General features: G+C 49.3%; 1 protein-coding gene across 9 annotated transcripts in view; it reads left to right on the top strand.

Moving 5' to 3' along the window:
- The window catches only part of SYNE2 (spectrin repeat containing nuclear envelope protein 2), a 337,489-nt gene extending 317,600 nt beyond the window's left edge, over positions 1-19,889 (top strand). For 6 of the 9 annotated variants that reach the window (XM_049611445.1, XM_049611444.1, XM_049611438.1 and 3 more), the window contains 16 exons: positions 1,482-1,669; positions 2,192-2,342; positions 2,651-2,833; positions 4,233-4,370; positions 5,703-5,897; positions 7,844-8,126; positions 8,662-8,730; positions 9,653-9,792; positions 11,689-11,803; positions 12,999-13,201; positions 14,250-14,450; positions 15,338-15,466; positions 17,023-17,214; positions 17,988-18,074; positions 18,420-18,469; positions 18,801-19,889. In XM_049611445.1, the coding sequence (XP_049467402.1) occupies positions 1,482-1,669; positions 2,192-2,342; positions 2,651-2,833; positions 4,233-4,370; positions 5,703-5,897; positions 7,844-8,126; positions 8,662-8,730; positions 9,653-9,792; positions 11,689-11,803; positions 12,999-13,201; positions 14,250-14,450; positions 15,338-15,466; positions 17,023-17,214; positions 17,988-18,074; positions 18,420-18,469; positions 18,801-19,014 (2,538 nt within the window). In that variant the 3' untranslated portion in view covers positions 19,015-19,889. The remainder of the gene's footprint in view (positions 1-1,481; positions 1,670-2,191; positions 2,343-2,650; positions 2,834-4,232; positions 4,371-5,702; positions 5,898-7,843; positions 8,127-8,661; positions 8,731-9,652; positions 9,793-11,688; positions 11,804-12,998; positions 13,202-14,249; positions 14,451-15,337; positions 15,467-17,022; positions 17,215-17,987; positions 18,075-18,419; positions 18,470-18,800) is intronic. The other 3 variants (XM_049611443.1, XM_049611441.1, XM_049611442.1) reach the window with 3 other exon arrangements.
- Positions 19,890-21,483: the final 1,594 nt, after the last annotated feature.

Raw genomic sequence — 21,483 nt, 5'->3', positions numbered from 1 at the left:
CTCTCCTGTTTAACCCGGGGAACTTACGCCAACAGTGGCTGATTTAGCTTTGTCTTTGCTGTTTCTTCATAATGTCATTTGGATACTGAGATTAGCAGCGTGGTCTGTTTTCACTTACCACAGAAGTTAGATACCTGGAGAAGCCTAATTCATCCAGAATGCAAAATAAACAGGCTCCTCCTTTCTCCTTTCTCCCTCCTCCGGCCCTCCCATGGTGTGCAGAAGTATTCTCTGGGCAATACCTGAAAATGATGTGTTTATACTTTTCTTTTTTTAAGAGGTTTTGTTTGTTTGTTTGTTTTAGTTTTTTAATTTATTCTTGAGAGAGACTGAGACAGCATGAGCGGGGGAGGGGTGGGGGGGGGCAGTGGGAGGGAGAGAATCCCAAGCAGGCTCCACACTGTCAGCACAGAGCCTGAGGTGGGGCTCGAATTCACAAAACCACGAGATCGTGACCTGTGCCGATACCAAGAGTCGGACTCATTTTGTGTTTTAATTTTTTGTTGTTGTTATTTGTTTATTTTTGAGGCAGAGAGAGACAGAGCATGAGTGTGGGAGGGGTAGAAAGAGGGGGAGACACAGAATCCAAAGCAGGCTCCAGGCTCTGACCTGTCGGCACAGCTGAGCTGGGGCTCAGACTCACGAGCCGTGAGAACATGACCTGAGCTGAAGTCGGACGCTCAACGGCCAAGAGTCAGACTCTTAACCGATTGAGCCACCCGGGCACCCCAAAGCTGTGTTTATTCTTAAACAGGTTTTCCATTTTTCCCCATAACCATGCATTGTCTCTTCACGAATTCTCTTTTTGCTGAATCTAGGAACTGTAGCACTGTTTGGCACAAGACTCCAGAGAGACCCTGCCCCCTCATTCAGACCCCATCAGTTGGGGAAGTGGAGTCTCTACTCCCAGACTCTTCCTTTGGGGCTATGGAGCCATAGAATGGGCTCATGGAGAGGCTGTGGACAGCATACATCTGCATGCATTATTTCGGGGGGGGGGTGTGAAGATGGCCCAAAGGTCTCAGTAGATTCGAGAATTCTGTGACCCATAAAAAGTTAAGAGTTTCTATTGAAGTTTTAGGTCCTTCTGAAGAGATTCCGAAGGAAGACCTCCCAGGAGCCATGTCTAAATGGGAGGCCCTTGTGGTCTGGTGATATTGGGTGGATGCCATGCCTCCCCAGAGTCTGTGGGCCAGTGGGCTCTCAGAAGAGGGTACCCTTTGATCTCCTACCCCCTCTAGCCAGTTCAACAAATAATCCCGTTGTTGCCAGTGTTGAAGCTTTGCCGGGTGCTACGGCACAAGGGTTGTGCAGAGGTGAGGGGGATGTAGTCATTGTTACTGATCCCAAGGTGGACGTGCATGAGGCCTGTGCCCCCTGGGCTAGAAGAGGGTCTCAGGGGAGTGAAGATCCTCTGATGCCAATCTTTCCACCACCACCACCACCACCTCAAGACACTCCTTGCTCTATTACAACCGTAGGACCTGCAGCGAGACATCGAACAACACAGCGCAGGTGTGGAATCTGTGTTTAACATCTGCGATGTCCTACTGCACGACTCCGATGCCTGTGCCAATGAGACCGAGTGTGACTCCATCCAGCAGACCACCAGAAGCCTGGACAGACGCTGGAGGAACATCTGCGCCATGTCAATGGAACGGCGAATGAAGTAAGAAATGAGCTACCCCTAAACGTTTTGAACATGGTCAGCCAGACTCCGTGCATCCTTCTGATCTCAGGAAGAGTAGCTGTGTTCTGTTCACTCCGCTTCCAAGGCTGTTGGCAGAGAAGGCTCAGTAGGTGTGACCAGTGCGCATGAAGTGAATTATTCAAGAAAAAAATATAATCAGGGCAACAGCTTTCCCCAGCAGTCCTGGGCCTTGAGGTGTAACCACGCTGGCCACTGTGCCTCTGTGTCCCTAGCCACAAAGTAGTGGGAGCTCTGTCTCCTGCCTGCTAACCTCTGTGAACTTCAGAAACTCTGAAGGGCAGTCCTAGACAGACAGTGTCCTGACCAAGAAGGGGATGTTCCTGGTTATTTCTTAGAAGAGGGATATCAGGGTCTCTTCCCCTAAACAGTGCCAGTGCGAGGGGTGTCGGGAATTGGGCCCATCAAGGGAGGGGGAAAAAAAAAAATGGAAGCTCATGGTTGAAATGGCTGGCTTATATTGAGGTGCTTTCCTCCTATCAGAATCGAAGAGACGTGGCGTCTGTGGCAGAAATTTCTAGATGATTACTCCCGCTTTGAGGACTGGCTCAAGTCAGCCGAGAGGACAGCAGCCTACCCGAATTCCTCAGAGGTGTTGTACACAAATGCCAAAGAAGAGCTGAAGAGGTTTGAGGTAAGGGCCCCCCTCCAGCCCGCTGCTCCTGGGAATCAAGCCTCTGGGCAATTCGGGTGACTCCCTTAAGGGGCTGGCTCCCCCCACCTCTGGCCAGGGCGGCGCAGTCCGCAGCCTGCCGGCAGCTGCTGAGTCCGCTTTGCCGGGCAAGACGCGGCACGCGGTGAACTTGAGAGGCCGTTCTTTAGCATCAGGGCACGTGAAGCAGGCTCTCCGCCGCCACTTCAGCCTGGGGGGGGTAAGCCCTCGGGGAGGGGGCGGGCTGGCCCCCCGCGTGCCTTGCCACTGACGCGGCCCGTGTGTCGCAGGCCTTCCAGCGGCAGATCCACGAGAGGCTCACGCAGCTGGAGCTCATCAACAAGCAGTACCGGCGGCTGGCCCGGGAGAACCGCACGGACACGGCCAGCAAGCTGAAGCAGATGGTACACGAGGGCAACCAGCGCTGGGACAACCTCCAGAAGCGGGTCACGGCCGTCCTGCGGAGACTCAGAGTAACCTTGTCTACATCACCCGCCTTACTTGTAGCCTTTCGGGGAGAAGCGATGTGCGGTATCGGGCTTAGAGCGAAGCCATGGGTAGACTTCATTTCAGGCCTCAGCTACCTGAACGTTCTTCCAGTCGGCCTTCCCTTTGCTTTAAGCCGAAGCTGCCAGCATTCATGTTTTTTAAAGAGGTTGTTTGCCCAAGAATAGGCTTCTTAGGTGGGGCCTGGTTATGTGAGTTGTGGTAACAAGCACATCGTTTTTCCAATTCCGGATACCCGGAAGGCCTGCACGTTGGCTCATAGACTGCCCAGAGCCTGGGCCGCTGCCATTACCCGGTGTGGCAAAGGTGCCTCTTAGCCTAGAAAGAGGCCCCGCCTTGCCCATCTGCCCGTTTTTGTGTGTCCCGTTGGTTCTTGCACTGTGAGAGCCGGAGACAGAGCCCCCTCTGCATTGTGGAGCTTGGGGGCAGTGATTATCCTCCGAATTTCAGAGCACATTGACCTAACCTCAAAGGTTGGGTTGGATTTTTAAATCTAATAGGCATTCACCTGAGATTTCTGGAATGTGGAAGGCTTGGGGTGTTAACCTTTGTGAATCTAGTTGCAAACTGACCGGGCCAGTGTGGTCTATGGCTGCAGCAAGTAATTTTAACCCCTGCTTCTGTTCTCAGGGCAGAACGTTCTTGAAATCATTCTAAGATGATGAAAATCTGGGCTTTTTTTTTTTTTTTTTTTTTTAAACCCTCAAGAAGGAGTGGGCTAGGTTTTCAGACAACCCCCATGCATTAATTTCCTTATCTCCCACCGATTTGACTGTGACTGATCATTTGGCACTGAATGCTGTTTGTCTGAGAATCGGCTGCCCATCTCTAAGGTGGTAACCCAAGAGGCATCCTTAATTGGAGGTGATAAATCTGGGTCTTCTTTCTCTGAGGGCACACATTCAGGATTACCTCAGTGAAGGCAAATGGGGCACTAGGCCAGGCTTATCCCTGAGATCCGTACTTTTCCATCTCGAAGCTACTAAATCTTTCTGTTAAGCAAAAGCTTCCACAGAAGGCTAACAGGTAAAAACAGGCAAGGTGCCTGGCCCGGACTTTGAGGGCGTTCCTCAAAGGGCAGGTTGGGAAAATCACTGACTTGCAGAATTACAGAATTGCTGAAAGGACCCGAAACGTCGCAATCCGCGGTCCCACACCCTCACTTGCCCACAAAGACGCCAAAGCTCAGAGAAGTTGGGGCACTTGTTTGTGATCCCACAGCCAGAAGCAGAGCCCGGGCTCCCAACCCCACACTGGCCCCCTGATGCCCTGTGGGTCTCCTGGGGTACCCTTTCGTCTTGGCCCAAAGTAACCTTGCTGAACTGTCTTCTGCCATCCACCCAAACACCCGGTTCTCTTCCGCAGCATTTCACCAACCAGAGGGAAGAATTCGAGGGGACCCGGGAGAGCGTTCTCGTGTGGCTCACGGAGATGGACCTGCAGCTGACCAACGTGGAGCACTTCTCGGAGAGCGACGCCGACGACAAGATGCGCCAGTTGAATGTAAGGCCTGCACCTACGGCCCCTCTCGGGAGAACGCACCTCTGCAGGGGAGAGCCGGCCGAGCACAAACTTCACCTGACACCCTGAGAGCACATTCCAGAATTGTCAAAGCAGCCAGGCTGACCCCACCTGTGTCCCACAGGGTTGTCACGAGAGAGGATACTGTTCCTTACAGTCGAGGGACCACTGGCACGAGGCTCTGTATTCTTTCTCATTTATAATCATCCACGGGGTTCCAAACAGAACTTCACAAGGTGCTCTTTCCCCAGCTCTTGAGTCGGAGTGCAAGGTGCAGGGTGTGGCAGGAAGAACATATGTATCAAGAGCAGGTTCATGAACAGATCTCTTCTGCTCTCTCAAATATGTGCATTTCGCTTTAATTTCCCTGTAATTCCCTCCTGGGCTTTTAAAAGAAGTTGAAAAATAGAAATTTGCCTTCCTTTTTTTTTTTTTTTTTTAATTTATTAATTAATTTATTTTTTAATGTTTATTTATTTTTGAGACAGAGAGAGACAAAGCATGAACGGGGGAGGGTCAGAGAGAGGGAGACACAGAATCTGAAACAGGGTCCAGGCTCTGAGCGGTCAGCACAGAGCCCGACGCGGGGCTCGAACTCAGGGACTGCGAGATCATGACCTGAGCCAAAGTCGGCCACTTAACCGACTGAGCCACCCAGGCGCCCCTTGCCTTCCTTAATATAACAGCACCAATGCGGTGACTATTGGGTCAGCAGGACCAAATGCCCATGGGTGGCTTATTATGAGAAATTTTGTTTCCACTCAGTGTCCGTAAGACAAGTTTTTGCCCTCACACCCAACGGCAGTAGATGTCTGTCCTTGCCAAACTTTTGGAATTATTTTAATTGTAACTGCTTCTCGGCCTTTTGGCTAAGATCAAGTGTAGAATTATTTTAATTGCAAAAGTCAGTGCCCAGAAGGGAGAGGGAAAAAATACGCACAATCGCTTTATTTATTTTTTTCATGTTTATTTATTTTTGAGAGAGAGAGTGCATGCGGGGAAGGGGCAGAGAGAGAGATTGGGAGACAGAGGATCCGAAGGAGGCGGCGGGCTCTGTGCTGACAGCGGAGGGCCCATTGCAGGGTCGAACCCACAACCCACGAGATCATGACCTGAGCCAAAGTCGGACACTCAACCGACTGAGCCACCCGGGCGCCCCCCTACAGTCATTTTAAATTATCTAAATCTTTATTGTCGCTATGTTAAAAAATCGACGAAGCTCACGTCCTGGGTGAAGGAACGAAGTAGACATCGTCTGGATCCTCAGGGAAACTTTCCTTCTTTGAAATCGTTCCTCTCTCCTATTCTGAATAGGGCTTCCAACAGGAAATTACGTTAAATACCAACAAGATCGATCAGCTCATCGTGTTCGGGGAGCAGCTGATTCAGAAGAGCGAGCCCCTGGACGCCGTGCTGATCGAGGACGAGCTGGAGGAGCTGCACCGCTACTGCCAGGAGGTCTTCGGCCGCGTCTCGCGGTTCCACCGCCGGCTGACCTCCCGCGCTCCGGTAAGGGGAGCGCACGCTCGTGCGGAGCGCCTCCGGGCTGCGCAAACTTGACGGTTCACCGAATGGGCTGCGCACACTTGACGTCTGGCCAAATTTTTACAGAGCTGGAAACCTATGTACTGGTCAGCTGTGACGTATTTTATGGTAAAAAGGAGAGCAAAACAGTTCTGTTTCTGCTTTTATTACTCCAGAGTCACACTTAACTTGGGGGCTCCCATTACCCGATGGAAGGGACGGCATTTCTGAGAGTTTTTGCGCCCCTCAGCTGTTTTCTGTGTGTTCCTCAGCCCAGGGCTCTCCTGACATGTGTCAGCACCCATAGGATATGTGGATATATGTTCTGGTTTTGCTTACGGTACTAATTTGGGAATGTGTTGGCCTTTTTCTCTTAGTGTCTGGGAGCCTTAAAAAGTGTCTGGGAGCCAAGATTTTCGTTTTGAGAGAGAGAGAGAGAGAGAGAGACTGAGTGTGAGTGGGGGAGGGGCAGAGAGAGAGAGAGAGAGAGAGAGAGAGAGAGGGAGGGAGACGCAGGCTCCAGGCTCTGAGCTGTCAGCACAGAGCCCGATGTGGGGGCTCAGACTCATGACCTGTGAGATCATGACCTGAGCCGAAGTTGGGTGCTCAACCGACTGAGCCACCCAGGTGCCCCAGTGTCGGGAGCTTTTAATATTTGTGCCTTTCTGGTGCCTTCTTCTCACCTTTGAACTTTTTTTTTTAAGTTTATTTATTTATTTTGAAGCAGAGAGAGAGCATGAGCAGGGGGAAAGGCAGAGAGAGAGAGGAAGAGAGAGAATCCCAAGCAGGCCCCACACTGTCAGCACAGAGCCCAACATAGGGCTCGAACTCACAAACCATGAGATCATGACCTGAGCCAAAATCAAGAATTGGACGCTTAGCCGACTGAGCCGCCTGGGCACCCCTGTTCTCACCTGTGAAGTGACAAAAGCACCAGTTTCCCATAGCAACGGTGAAGTTTCCCTTGACAGAGGGACCTTCTGGGAAGTTGAGGTGGCATTCAGGCCACTATTCAAAGTTCATTGCTTTTGTGTGCCAGAAGCTTTCATGATAACCATATTGAGCGACACAACTGGCCATTTTTTCCTTTTTTGTGTCTCCAACTGGCTAACTTGATGGTTATTTCTTCATCAGACATAGCCTTAAAAATCACCATACAGTTTCCTCATTTCTAAATATAGCAGTTTCTAGGCATTTCTCTTAAACCAAGGCATTACAACATAGGAAGAATAAGGTTCTGTATCCTGAACAATAAGATTGAGGGGTAAGAAAGAAAGAACCTGGTACATACAGTCATGAAGTTGTGAATCTTAGCCAGAATACTCTTAATGGCCTTACATTTTTTTTTTTTTTTTTTTTAATTTTCTGATTCTTGGAGAAACCTGCCATTAACCACTAATAAAATGTTGGCCTCCATTTTCTTATCTTCTAGGGAAAGTTGTTTAACTTAGACCATCAAATGTCAGGTTTCTCCTAGGAAAGAGGCTGGGCTTTGCCGAAAATACGGATTCTAGGCCTCACACTAAAGCGTCTAAATTAGAATAATCACAAATAGGCCCTGGGAACCTGATTCTTTTTTCTTTAAAAAAAAATTTTTTTTTTTTAAGTTTACTTATTTTGAGAGAGAGTGACCAGGGGAGGGGCAGAGGGAGAGAGAGAATCCCAAGCAGGCCCCATGCTACCAGTGCAGAGTCTGACACGGGGGTTCATCTCACAAACCGTGAGATCCTGACCTGAGCCAAAATCAAGACTCTGACGCTTAACCAACTGAACCACCCAGGTGCACCTAACCCGATTCTTTTTTAAAGCGGCACAGAAACGTGGGCAGTGGCCATTTTCAGGAACTGCCAGACAAGGCAGACTCCCCGTGCACCTCACAGCTGCAAGCCTCTAATGTGGTTCATTCTGAAAACTGGACATCCCCACTTTAGGGCTTGGAAGATGAAAAAGAGGCCTCCGAGAATGAAACGGACATGGAGGACCCCAGAGAGATCCAGGCTGACTCTTGGCGCAAAAGGAGAGAGAGCGAGGAACCCTCTTCCCCTCAGTCCCTTTGTCATCTGGTGCCCCCGGCGCCGGGGCCCGAGCGGTCTGGCTGTGAGACCCCCGTCAGCGTGGACTCCATCCCTCTGGAGTGGGATCACACAGGTGACGTGGGGGGCTCCTCCTCTCACGAAGATGATGAGGAAGGCCCATACTACAGTGCACTATCAGGTAACAGCCCCTGTTTCCAGAGCCCTTGACATTGACCCACTTGGTTATGTTTTTAGCACTGTAGCAACATGGCCATCTCTGGATGACCCAGAGTCCAGCTCATGGCTGACCCAGACCTCTGTGGCTTCTTGTGTTCTGTCCTGCCCACTTTGACTTCCCTGAGAGTGGCTCATTCCTATGACAGGTGGAATGAAAGGGAAAAAGGAACGAAATTCACCTGGGGACATTAAGGCTATTCTCTGATGGCTCTGGCTGTCTGGGAGGCTCTTCAGTGAACTTTTCAGTTGAGTTCTTCAGAGTATTGGTAGATCGTCTCCATTCTTTCTGTGGACTCCCCCCTCTCCCACAACGGCTTCAAACCGTCAAGAGTCGGCTGAAAAAAATCCTTTCGGTTTTTTAAACCTTTTTAATAAGACAGATCAAAGGTAGTTACTCTTCTCCTCCCAGCTGACAATGTTTCTACTGTTTTAACTTAATACTTGGGCATTCATCTACAGATGCCTGCGGTGAGGAAAATGACATTATTCTTTTTCAGATGTAGAAATCCCTGAAAATCCTGAGGCCTATCTTAAAATGACCACAAAAACTTTGAAAGCGTCTTCTGGTAGGCCCCTGACCGTGCATGTGTCTCAACATGGCAGCCTCCTGTGGCGAACACTGCATCCTAAACCTCGCTCCCATGTCATGTCTGACCTCTGCCTTCTGTGGACACCATGCGCCTCGGTCCTTGTGTCATGGTGTATTTACACTGCCGTACTCACACATACCTGCGTGCTCCTTACAGAACCCCGCCCAGACAGGAGCAGTCTCCATGCTGTCCTTCTCCTGCCCCTCAGGCCTGTGCAGAAGGGAATTCTTCATGGTGTCTTTTAAAACTTTAATCCCCCCCCACCCCCCGCCATCTAACTGAAGTTCTTCGGCATAGACCAAGCTTTCTTCACGGTGGCTTGGTTTGGAACTCCTTCCTTCCTTGCTTACGGTGCTTCCTGGGAAGAGGATGGGTGGGCAGGGGTAAAAGTACTGTTGCATTAGCCACAGGAGAAGAAACCTTCCTTTCCTTGATTTGCAGTTCTAACCTATGTTCCCTGCCCTGTCGCCATGTGCAGTGGTGGGGTAGCGCCACGAGCGGCCCTCTGGCCCCCAGGTCCATCCTGACGTTCACTCTCCCTCACTCCCGAGAGGTCTTCAGTCCTTCTGGCCCTTTGACCTGGCCTCGCTGCCAGTGTCCCCGCCACTAGATGCCCGGCTCCAAAACACCATTCATCTTCAAAAAATCCTGTGTTTGTTGTGCTCCATCGTGAACCCATCTAGTGAAGGCACAATGCTGCTCAGTTGCATGACTCTCATTTCATTCCCTTCTGGGGCATACTGACATTTTGCAAATGTGCATGCTTTGCAAGGAAAGCTGCAGAACTCATATTATACTATAACCTGATGCCATGTTACCCATGACCTTTTTTTGTGTAACTAAGTATGAATCCTTTGGTTGGAGAGAATGGACTGTCACTTGCTGTGTTTTGTTTCAGGGAAATCCATTTCTGAGGACCACTCATGGCATGTTCCTGACAGCCCTTCCTGCCCCAAGCATCGCTACAAACAAATGGGAAGTGATAGGAATGTACAAACCATCCCCTCAGATTCCAGCACTCCCTATAAACCAGCCTATGTAAGTCTCGACTGCACTGAGAATATAACCCAAGTGCATTAGTAGTTGAAATTCTTAAGAGAGAGAGAGATTGGTGTATGCTGCGTGTGCTCACTTTCAAGGGGGATTTTGAGCTGGTTTTCCCATGATGACAGTATCCCTGCTGAGCCGTCCATACATCATTAGAACCCTGGCAAAACATACTAGAGTTAAAGACTGGTTTCTGGCCAAGAACGATCTTTGTGTACATGAACATGATGCGGCAGTGATTATTACTGTTGAGTCAGTCATCCGTGCAAGTAATGGAGAAGCAACATACTGGCTTTCCTGAGCTGCTCCCAAACTGTGTTCTGTTTACATCTTGACTGCATATCCTATTCAAAACATTGTGACTTCGTATTCAGGAAGATTTGACCACGAACAGTGGTAGACATAGGTTTGATTCCTAACCCCACCAATAAAGTGCTCTGGGGCCACAGCACTTTGCCTTGCCTCCGTAAGCCTTCCTCACCTGAGGATAAACCTACTTTCCATTAATTGTTGTCTGTGTTGATTTGTAAGAATGTATAAAGAAGGCCCTTAGAAGTGGTCACTGTTACGATTATTACTATTTTTACTACCATGTGTGGTTCGTTGTTGTTGTTTATAACAGTGACCATTCCTTCTTCATTATGGTTTCCTCGGGCAACATGAGTCCTTGGTATGCTCTGGCTATGCAGCCGTTGGGGGCCGCCAGCCTAGGATTTAACGTTGGCTCCAGATCAGCCTCAGCACAGAGGACTAGGGAGGAGCGAGTTGAAATTCAAATGTCTCTGTGCACTTTTAATCATCCTCTTCTAGAGAAACCAGAAGCGGTGGTGGGCATCACTGAATTAGTCCGCCAAGTGCCCACTGTGTCTAAGAATGGATAGTGCTAGATAATTGGAGAAGCTTCTGCCTGTATACGGTCAGGCCCAAGTCATTTGATAGTGGGCTGCCATGCCCAGTTCAGCAGCTCTTCCTCTTGCTTAGTAAGCAGCTGTCAGTTTTAATCTGCCCCTCTGTGATGCGGAATAAGACCTGACAGTCGTGGGGAGAGGGAGGGACCCCAGCACCTCACCTTTGCTTTGTATCCAGGGCCACATGGTTTGGCCTCCCCCAGCATTGATGCTTGTGTTCCTCCACAGTTTCAAAAGCCTCCACCCTTTTCTGTGTGCCTGGAACCAGGCGTGTCACCAGAAATCTGAAGGGGGGGGGGGGGCGGGGGCGGTATTTTTTTCATTCCACACAAGTAGGCCATATGGACACAAACCAAAGAAAGCATAGCTTTACTAAAAAGGATACCTTTATTTTTGGAAAGTCCTGAGATAATAGGCCAGTCAGCTCTGCACTAACAGAAGAGTCAATATGTGCAGTGAAAGATAAATGCTCGGTAATGAATGACCCCCGGAGGCAGATTTGTCCTCTGTGTTTCCAATTCTGGGGATAATCTGCCAACCAGCTCCACAGAGTGACGAGGAGGGATGACTAAATTTTGTAAAACACTCTGCAAAAGCGAAAGTGTGCACACAGTAACAGCCTGGTAGCTCAGCGGTGGTTTTTAGCTTTTTTTTTGCACGTTTCATTTGAGAAGTGTTAGGAAGCCCCGAATTAGGCCGTTTTATTTCCAATACTGACCTCTCCCCTGCTCCCCCCCACCAGTCTTGGTCTTTACTAAGGCTTTATTTCTGCCGTTGGCTCTGCTTGCTTATAAATGCACCCAATAATCTCCATATTAATAATCATTATATATTAAAAATAATTATTAATCGTGTAATATTAATATTAAAAGGAAAGGGGTCCTGTATCTTCATTTCCTACCTATTCCTATGAACCAAGATACTCTTCATACAGCCTTTGAAATTTATAAGTGGTAACATAAAAATCGGTTCATTCTAGGTAAAGCTGCTGCTATCCCCAGGCACTGACGGTGGCAAAGAAGGTGCCAGAGCCTTGAATGGCAGCTCACAGCAGGAAGACGAGGGACTTGCTGCTCTCACCGGGCAGCAGTCAGGTACAGATAAATTAGGCCGTTGTTAGGACAGGTCAAGGCTATATTTTGGGTCAGCTGGGCATTTAAGTCATTGCTCGACAGAACATTAATTAAGAATTGACCAACTGTAATCCACCAAAACAGCTAAACTTAGTCTATGGCAGCCATTGTTATTTTCGAGTCAGCTGACTTGTAGGGCACCTCGCTGGCTCAGTCAGTAGAACATGCGATTCTTGATCTTGGGGTTGTGAGTTTGAGCCCCACGTTGGGTGTGAAGATTACTTAAAAAAATAAAAAAAGTTTTAAAGCAAAAACAGAATCAGCTGACTTGTATTTACGAACAAATTCCTAGGCTTTTTACTTGCAAAACTTTTTTTTTTTTTTTTTTTTTTTTTTTTGAGGTTTATTTTTGAGAGAGAGACACCGAGACAGAGTGTGAGCGGGGTTGGGGCAGAGAGGTAGACACAGAATCCAAAGCAGGTTCCAGGCTCCGAGCTGTCAGCACAGAGCCTGACGCAGGGCTCGAGCCCACAAACTACAAGGTCATAACCTGAGCTGAAGTCGGATGCTCAACCGACTGAACCACCCAGGTGTCCTTCAAAACTATTCTTTAAATATTGACCAATGAGAGGGGTTGTGGGAAGGGGGATTAAGGAGTCTACTGCTGAAATCACTGTTTCAATATATGCTAACTAATTTGGATGTAAATTTTAAAAAATAAAATTAAAAAAAAAATAAATATTGACCAATGAGCCTTATATGAAGTGCATATTTTAATGTCACTTGTATATAAAGATCAGACAGGAAGATGATGACCAAAGAGCAGTCAGGTGGCTCCTCATGAGACCAGTTCAATGATTATAAAAGTAATTATTCTCCTAAGCCAAAAGTCAAACTGATAGAATTGACCCGATCATTCATGAACCAGAAGAGAAAGCGCCGGAAAACAGCATAAACTAAACTGCTGAACATTGGACTGCAGTACATGTTGGCACCATGTTGGGTCTCATAGCCCGTTCCGTACCTCATCCCAGCCTTTGTGGGAGGGTGGTGGCACCGGCCTTGAACCACAGCAAGGGGACGGCAAGGACTCCTGAAGCCAAGCCTTCTGCAAGGAGCATCCCCTTCAGGTTTTGCCATCCTGACCTTGGACTAGCTGGAGACATAGAAATCTGTTGGGGCTACTGCTTCTTTTTACCGCGACTTTTTATTCCAGGCGCCTTTGACAGATGGGAGCTGATTCAAGCACAAGAACTTCACAATCAACTCAGGATGAAACAAAACTTGCAACAGCTCAATTCCAAGATCAGCGACATCACCACTTGGCTGAAAAAAACGGAAGCAGAGCTGGAAACGTTAAAGATGGCAGAACCTCCCTCTGATATCCACGAAATGGAGCTCAGAGTGAAGCAGCTCAAGGTGAGGGGGAGGTGTGGAGGGAAGAGGGATCCAGAACGTGCATGTGGACGCTCGCTGTGCAGGACCAGCACGTGACACCCGTCAGCGGTGTAGGTGGCAGGCTGCAAGCAGGTGTAGTGCTCAGTCTGTCCCGTTCCACTTCTGTAACGGGCAAGGACGCAGATGTAGGTTTTTGTTTTCATGCAGAAGATCATCTGCACATGATCCCAAAGCCCCCAGCAGTGCTGGGGAGGTGCATCTCAGATCCCCTGTGCTGGAAAGATCTGACTTCAGAGACCCCTCTAGACTTGTAAGGAGGTGCTAGTGGGCACCACCAGGCAGCTGAAAAACGCCCTTCCAAACTGTGCAATCCAGGCTGGTGGGGGAGCACTGAGAATGGGGGCGGGGGGAGGATCAGCTCACCTGCTGATGAATTCTGTGGCCTGATGTGGCTACTCTGTTACACAGTTACAATTTGTCACCCACATAGTCAGCCGTTGCCCCACTAGAACTATCCAGGGAGCAGGGGAGAGGCAGTTGGAGCCCTGCGCTTTGGCCGGGGGGTGGGGGAGGGCGGGGGGGGGGGGCCTGAGCCTGAGCTCCTAAGACAACCCAGGGCAGGGGTTTAGGGTACCCAGGCAGTCTTCACATGGGTATTAGTATTTTACTTTGTGCATCAGTATATCTGGGTTAACTATTCACCCCAAGTAATAATACTTCTGTGATATCAAGGGATTCGTGCAGGTTAACTACATGTACTTTATCTGAAAGACTTCTAATGTGGTCCAGAAATAAGCCAACCAGGACTCGGCAGGGTCTACTCGTGCCTGTGGCTGAGTCGACCAGCCAGGAGCCGGGCCTCTACTCTCAGCCTGGCCAGCCAAGGTCACTGACCTTGTGAGGCAGCTCCTCACCTGATACCGCCCAGCCAGTTGAAAGCAAGTTGGCTCTTGCTTCTGCCGCCACAGCTCAGAGAAGCGTTTGGCAGATCCGTTCCCCGCTGAGGTTCAAATGAACCCCACATCGCTATTTTCAGAATGCCTAACCCAGTCTTTTCCCTCTGCGGTAGGAAATACTAAAAGCCTTTGACACCTACAAGGCTCTAGTGGTCTCCGTCAACATGAGCAGCGAGGAATTTCTGCAGACCGAGAGCGCGGAGTCCAAAGAGCTCCAAGGTCGCGTCGGCCAGCTGGCGCTGCACTGGGACGCGGCACAGGGTGCGGTGGAGAGCTGGAGAGCGGGCTTACGGAGGGCCCTCGTGCAGTGCCAGGTACGCCGGCCCCCAGGCCCGGCCCACATGGGTGGGAGAGGCAGATATTTTTATCCTAGTCAGGATGCTTTGGCACACAAACACGGCTTGTGTTAGGAAACATGTGCTTTATCGTTTTGTTTCCAAGAGGCTCGGCTGCTGTCCTACCCTGTGTCTCCTGCTCTGCCGCCCCGGCCCATTCTTAGCATAAGGGTTCCAGCGAACATTCCAGTAGGTCAGAAATGCCGCCCCACGCTGCCCCATCTCTGTCCTTTTGCCAGGAGGACCGTATGTGTAGCAGAGCGATTAAGAGACCTGGCTCAGAACAAGGAGTGGTTTAACCCAACCCTAGAGCTTTAGTAGCTGTGCGACTCTGAGCAAATCACTGTGCCGGCTAGACCCCTGTTTTCTCATCTGAAAAATGGGAATCTTGTTAGTCCTTACCTCACAAGGTAATCTTAGCCCAGCCCTCGGCACATGGTAAATGCTCATCCCGTGTGAGCTCTGACCCCATCTCTGGGAACGCGAGCCCCACCAGCAAGACCCCGTGCCCATGTGTCCCTGGGCCACGGCCTGTCCCATTGGGGTGTCTCCCTTTGCCGCTGAATCCAGATTTGTGGAGTCGTTTGTGTGGTCTTTCTGTGTCATAGCAGGTGTGGCGTTGTGAAGCCCGGCCTTTCTGCTAGCACTCGTCCCTCGACATGCATCACGCCTCCTGGGACTGTGCCACCTGCATCCTCTTTGCGGCTTTCCCTTTTCCTTGTTTGGGGGCCCTTTTATTCATCGGATAAAGACCAGAGCAAATACTATGAAGGCCCAACACATCAAGCTGCTTCTCAGCACACCTGCCCTCAGAGAAAGGGCAATACTATGACGTGTTGTGTGTGTGTGTGTGTGTGTGTTTAAAGGACTTCCACCAGTTGAGTCAAGATCTGCTACTGTGGTTAGCAAGTGCTGAGAGCCGGAGGCAGAAGGCTCGTGTCACGGACCCAGAGGCAGACCCCCAGGTGCTCCTGGAGTGTCAGGAAGAACTGATGGTAAGTTTCCTCCTAAGGGGTCCTGCACTGCCGCTGGCCCCTGGCAGGTGAGGACTCAGGGAGCTGCCCCTCGTGTTTCTTGGAACAACGCCAGCGTGACGTTTTGCTCTCGTGTTCCAGTTGGTATCAACTACTAAGCATCCCTTTGTAGTAGTTCTGAAGCAGGATGGCTTGCAGAGATGAAGGGCCAGGGCTAAAAGCAGGAAGTCCTTAAGACTCTCGGGAACGGGGGACGTAGGGGTTTAGCAATATCCTGAGAAACATGAGGCCGTTTGATTAGAAGTATTTTCTCCTTTGTGAATATCAGGACTCACTGGGGGAAAATATGCTCAATTACTCCACAGACACAATGAGCTATATGAGTTTTCTAAATCTGCTATTGAAAAGTCTTATTTCTTGAAGGGTAGTTGTGTTTTCATATATTTATTTCACTAACCAGGTGACTTTCTTAGCCATAAGTTTGTAGGTGATTCAGTTATAAACAGTTTAAACTTAAAGTACTGGTCATTATTTTAAAAGCTTTTTTTTTTAATGTTTGCTTAGAGAGAGAGGGAGAAAGAGAGGGAGAGAGAGAATCCCAAGCAGGTTCCGCACCATCAGTGCAGAGCCCAATGCAGGGCTCAGTCCCACGAACCATGAGATCACGACCTGAGCTGAAAGCAAGAGTTGGACACTCACCTGACTGAGCCACCCAGGTGCCCCTTAAAAAACATGTTTATAGGGGTACCCGGGTGGCTCAGTCAGTTGAGCGTCTGACTTCAGCTCAGGTCATGATCCCACGGGGTTTGTGGGATCGAACCCCACATCAGGCTCTGTGCTGACAGCTCAGAGCCTGGAGCCTGCTTTGGCTTCTCTCTCTCCCTTTCTGCCCCTCCCCCACTCACATTCTGTCTCTCTCAAAAATAAACATTAAAAATTTTTTTAATAAAAAAAAAATTTTATGCTAAAATCCTTGTAAAGCCCCACTCTCAAGAAGAGTGCCGTCCAGTAAACTTTCTGCAGTGAAGAAGATGTTCTATATCTGCACTGTCCAGTCTGATAGCTACCGGCCACAGGTGGCTGTTGAGCACTTGAAATGTGGCTACTGTGGCGGAGACTGAATTGTAATTTTAAATCGCCACATGTTGTGTAGTGGCTACCAAAAGGGACAGCAAGCAAGGTAATCGACCACACAGGCTGATTCACCAGACACATGCCTCTATTCCTATAAAGTATGCTTAAGCTGCTGTTTCTCAACTTACCCAATTTAGATTTTTTCCTTGACTTTGCTATTGCAGTGGACAAAGGTCTAGTCTTCCCCTCACTTCTTCCAACTCCCCCAGCCTCAAGTTGTCTTCAGAATGAGAAGGAGTGGAAAATAGGGGCAGGGTGTCACCTACTTGCTGCCCAAATGATGCTAGACTTGCAGACACACCCAGGTACATAGCTAGTAGAATGTTCTGGAGTTGACCACCATCCATCATCCATCCCGGAACTGTCCTGGCACTAAGCAAGCGCCATCTGGCCACAGTAAGCAGCGGCTGTTTTTATTTTTATTTCACACATTTTATTTTTAGCAACTGAAAAACGAGCTCGTGGAACGTGAACCTCAAGTAAACACCTTACAAGAGCTTTCAAACAGCCTTCTTATTAAGGGGCATGGCGAAGACTACATTGAGGCTGAAGAGAAGGTACATGTTATTGAGAAGAAACTCAAACAGTTACTTGAGCAAGTGTCCCAAGACTTAATGTCCTTGCAGGGCAGCCAGGTGAGTCCACTTGTGGCTTTTAAATACGTGTGGTATCAGATGCCAACAGGAAAGCAGAATGGCAGGCCTCGCTGTGGGGCAGAGGCTATAAGCACGTGGTCCGAGTGGCGCCTCGAGTCCCGCCCCTTCTACCTGGGCGGCCTTAAAAAGTTACACAAACTCTTTGACGCGGTTCTGTCCTTTACAAGAGGGAGACAACAATATGGTACCTACCTGTTCGTATGGCTGGCGTGTGAAAAACCAGTCTAATCCCTCTATCATTTCTGTCTTTCCTTCATGCGGAGTAGACTTCAGAGTACTCCTTCACTGTCCAGGGCGCTCTCTGCTGCCCGCTCTCTCATTTTTCTACTTTCTTGTCTTTAAAATGTGATCCAACTCAGAACGAATGGATACCCATACCATGGCTTCACCAGACTTGAGGGAGGCCCACCCCTCCATTCTAGAGTGACATTTCTACCTGTACAGCCAAGGCTATAGTGTGTTGATGGCCACATGATCCTTCAGCACATCTGGCAAGCTGTCAACCCTTGATGCAGCTAAACTCGGTCTCCCCCCATGTGTGCTATGGGTTTTTAATGCTGTGCTTGGCCTTGCCTTGTTTACATTCCTTTCTGACTGGAGAAGTCTGTGTTAAAGGGCTCTCTCTTCCAGAAAGATTTGAGCTGGGGGAGGGGTGAGCAGAGCAGTGAAACTGCATGAAGCACGTTTTGTGCTCTTGAGATTACTCAGAACCTCTGTTTCCCTGAACTGAACCCTTGGGGTGTGGATTTCAGAACCCAGACCCATCTCTGCCCAGCTTGGACGAGGTAGACTCTGGAGACGAGCCTCCAGCTGCATCCACACCAGCTCCCCAAGCCAAGGTGAGAGCCCCTTTCTGCCCCGAGAAGCACACTGGTTATTTTTCGAAGTTACTGAGATGACAGGAACTGGAGACTCCGCCCCCCAATAGGCTGTGAAAGATGGGAGCCCTTCTAGTGTTGTTGAAGGGGCTTCCTGATCTCTCCCCATTAACAACAGATCAACAAACTGGACCGCGAAGCTCTTGTCACTTTAACAAACCCAATGATTTCTTACCTCCTGGAGTATAATCTCAAATGTATTTGTCTGGTTTCAAAAGCTTGGCAGAAAGATGAGCTAAGGAAGGAGGTTTTATCATGGACAGGACTAACCAGTCTTCACTTACTAACTGGGTTGTTTTTATCCAGCAGTTTGGAGCAGAGAGGATGACGAAAGACCAGAACAAGGCGGACAGCAGGTAGGGGGGATGCAGTCACAGAAATGAGTCCTCTGTTCCACACGCGCGCGCGCGCGCACACACACACACACACACACACACACATACATATACACGCACCTCACCAGTCTTGCCAATGCCACGCTCCAGGTGTTTGTAAGAACCCAGTTGACTTGTTTTCTTCAGTCTGGAAAGGGGCTGGGCTGCTCTTCCAGGACTGAACCTCAGTCGTGGGCACTCACTTTCACGTCAGGCCCCGGATGTCTCACCTAACGCAGGCAGGGTTCAGGTAGCTCGAGGGGGTGCGGCGTCCGGAACCTCCTGCTCACCTCTTCACCTGGTCTGTTGGCAGGGTGCCCGGCCCCGGCAGCTCGCGGCCACGGCGCTCCTTCCTGGCGAGGGTGATCAGGGCGGCGCTGCCCCTGCAGCTGCTCCTGCTGCTGCTGCTGCTCCTGGCCTGCCTGCTGCCCTCCTCGGAAGAGGACTACAGCTGCACGCAGGCCAACAACTTCGCCAGGTCCTTTTACCCCATGCTGAGGTACACCAACGGGCCGCCCCCCACCTAGAGGCCCCGCCTGGCCTGCGGCACCTCACCACCGCCCGGCTTCGGCTTCGCGGGCGCCTGACCCGGCCCCTGCCCCATCAGCGGCGGCGGCCGGGCTGGGATCTCGCGGCGGACACCGCCCTCCAGGCTGGCCGGAGAGGGCTTCCGAATGACATTCTGCCCTGGGGGCAGGGAGCCGGGCAGCGGGCGCCCCAGGCAGTTTGACAAAGCTCATTGATGGGTCTGGGATCTCTGGAAACTGCAGCTGCCTGAAGAGCCGAGCTCTCCGCGAATTCCGATTTATTTGAAAAACGACGTTATTAAAATGTACCTACTCTGCTCAACGAACAGTAGCGTTCACCCCACGTTACCGAAACACGCTAGCGGATTCCACCTTAGAAATGGTTCAGAAACTCACGTGCACCCTTAGCTGGTTGACTGAAACAATCATATTTAAGAGATTTAGAATTAATTTTACTCCAATCAGCTAGCAATCTTGAGCTACAGGTTATAAACCAAAATGTTCTGTTCTGTACTTAGGTCTGCTCTTTTATATTGCTTTAAATTTTTAAAGAAATTATATTGCATGGATGTGGTTATTTGTGCATATTTTTCAACAATGCTGGATCTGTATGAATAATGTAAACTTTGATTTTTTTTAAAAGAATCAGATTTTAGCTTGACCTTTTGACTAATGTACAGGAAATGCCAAACTACTTGATAGGGATGTTTTTGTAAGTTAATTTTATAAGACTTTCACATTTAAAGTGATGCTTCAGGTTTTGTTTAGCTGTTTGGCCATGGGGGGGGGAGGGAGGTTGTTACAGAAACTTGAAGCTATTTGTGGTATGTACAATTCAAATGTTTCTCATTAAAACAACCATACAAATACCCATACTTTTGTTGCACTGGATTATATTACAAGTTAAGTGTTATGCATAAACTTCTATAGAACAAAAATTGTTTCTAAAATATTTGCTGGGGGGAGGGTGCACCTGGGTGGCTCAGTCGGTTAAGCGTCTGACTTCAGCTCAGGTCATGATCTCAGGGCTTGTGGGTTCAAGCCCCACATAGGGCTGTCTGCTGCCAGCCTAGAGCCTGCTTTAGATCCTCTGTCCCCCTCTTCTGCCTCTCCCCACCTTGTTCTCTCAAAGTAAATAAACTTTTATTTTTGAGAAAGAGAGCGGGAGGGGGAGGGGCAGAGAGAGGGGGAAACACAGAATCCAAAGCAGGCTCCGGGCTCTAAGCTGTAGTGGTGGAGTCCCCTCCCTAAGGAATGTGGTAAAAAAAACAAACCCTCAAGATAAGGGAAGGCAACCTGGCTGCGTGTGTACGTGACATCCCTCATGACCCTGTAACATGAGACCATCCAATCAGACTGTATGTCTATACGTTACCCATATATGGGAGACAAGCAGAAAATGCATAAAAGGCTACACCACCCGGGCGTCCGGGCTCACTTTTTGGTACGAACCCAACTGAGCCCGTGCTGGCACAAATAAAGTTGCTTCCTGGAAAGAAAAGCCGCAGTGTTAGGGCTCTCTGTACAAGAAACCTGCTACACTGTCAGCACAGAGCCGGAAACGGGGCTCAAACTCACAAACCGGGAGATCATGACCTGAGGCAAAGTCAGACGCTTAACCGACTGAGCCACCCAGGTGCCCCAATAAACTTTTAAAAAATATATATTTGGGGGGATTTATTGGTTTTAATTCCAAGCCAAGCTTTATATTCTTTAACTTTGTACGGAATAACTTGTGAGATCTAAACTCCCACAACCTGCATATGTAGAAATTACCCAGTGTGTGTCCCCCTAGTGCTGTAGGGAGTGATGAGGGCAGCATGGTGGGGAAGGTGGGTACAAAGGAAAGGATCATTTCACCCAGATTTTTCTATTCCCAGCTCTCTCCAAAGCGAACAGATTTTAACAAATGTTACAGGGATTAGAAGTCGCTGAACCAGTTCCTGGGTTAACTGTTCCTAACCTGCAGCTCTTGACACACGGGAGACACCACTGACCTAATGGTCACCTCGGTCAGTGTCCTCTCTCCTTCTCTGCCGAGCACAGACCTCAGGGGAAGCCAAGGATGCTTATCTGTGGGTGAAGCCCAACTCTCAGCGCCAGTGGCCCCTTCTGCAGGTGAGACATCCCCAGGACATGTGCAGTTCCCGAGCCACTTAAGGGACCAGTTGGAAGAAAACCGGTCTCCACTTTAACAATTGACGAAAGTGTTTGATAGGGAGAAACGGGCACTTCAAAAAAAAAATTTTTTTTTAAGTAGGCTTCATGCTCAGTGAAGAGTCCAGTGTAGGGCTTGAACTCATGACCCTGAGATCAAGACCTGAGCTAAGATCAAGAATCAGGCACCTAACCAACTGAGCCACCCACGTGCCCCACTGTACTTTTTTTTTTTTTTTAACTGCCAAGTCTTTTGATGCTTTAAAATAATTCATTTCTTTTCATGGATTACAAAAATTCCAGAGGGACATT

This window comes from Panthera uncia, assembly GCF_023721935.1.
Source record: "Panthera uncia isolate 11264 chromosome B3 unlocalized genomic scaffold, Puncia_PCG_1.0 HiC_scaffold_1, whole genome shotgun sequence".
Classification (NCBI taxonomy): Eukaryota; Metazoa; Chordata; class Mammalia; order Carnivora; family Felidae; genus Panthera; species Panthera uncia.
The sequence above is the reverse complement of the archived record's forward strand: the minus strand, read 5'-3'. Positions and strand labels throughout refer to the sequence as shown.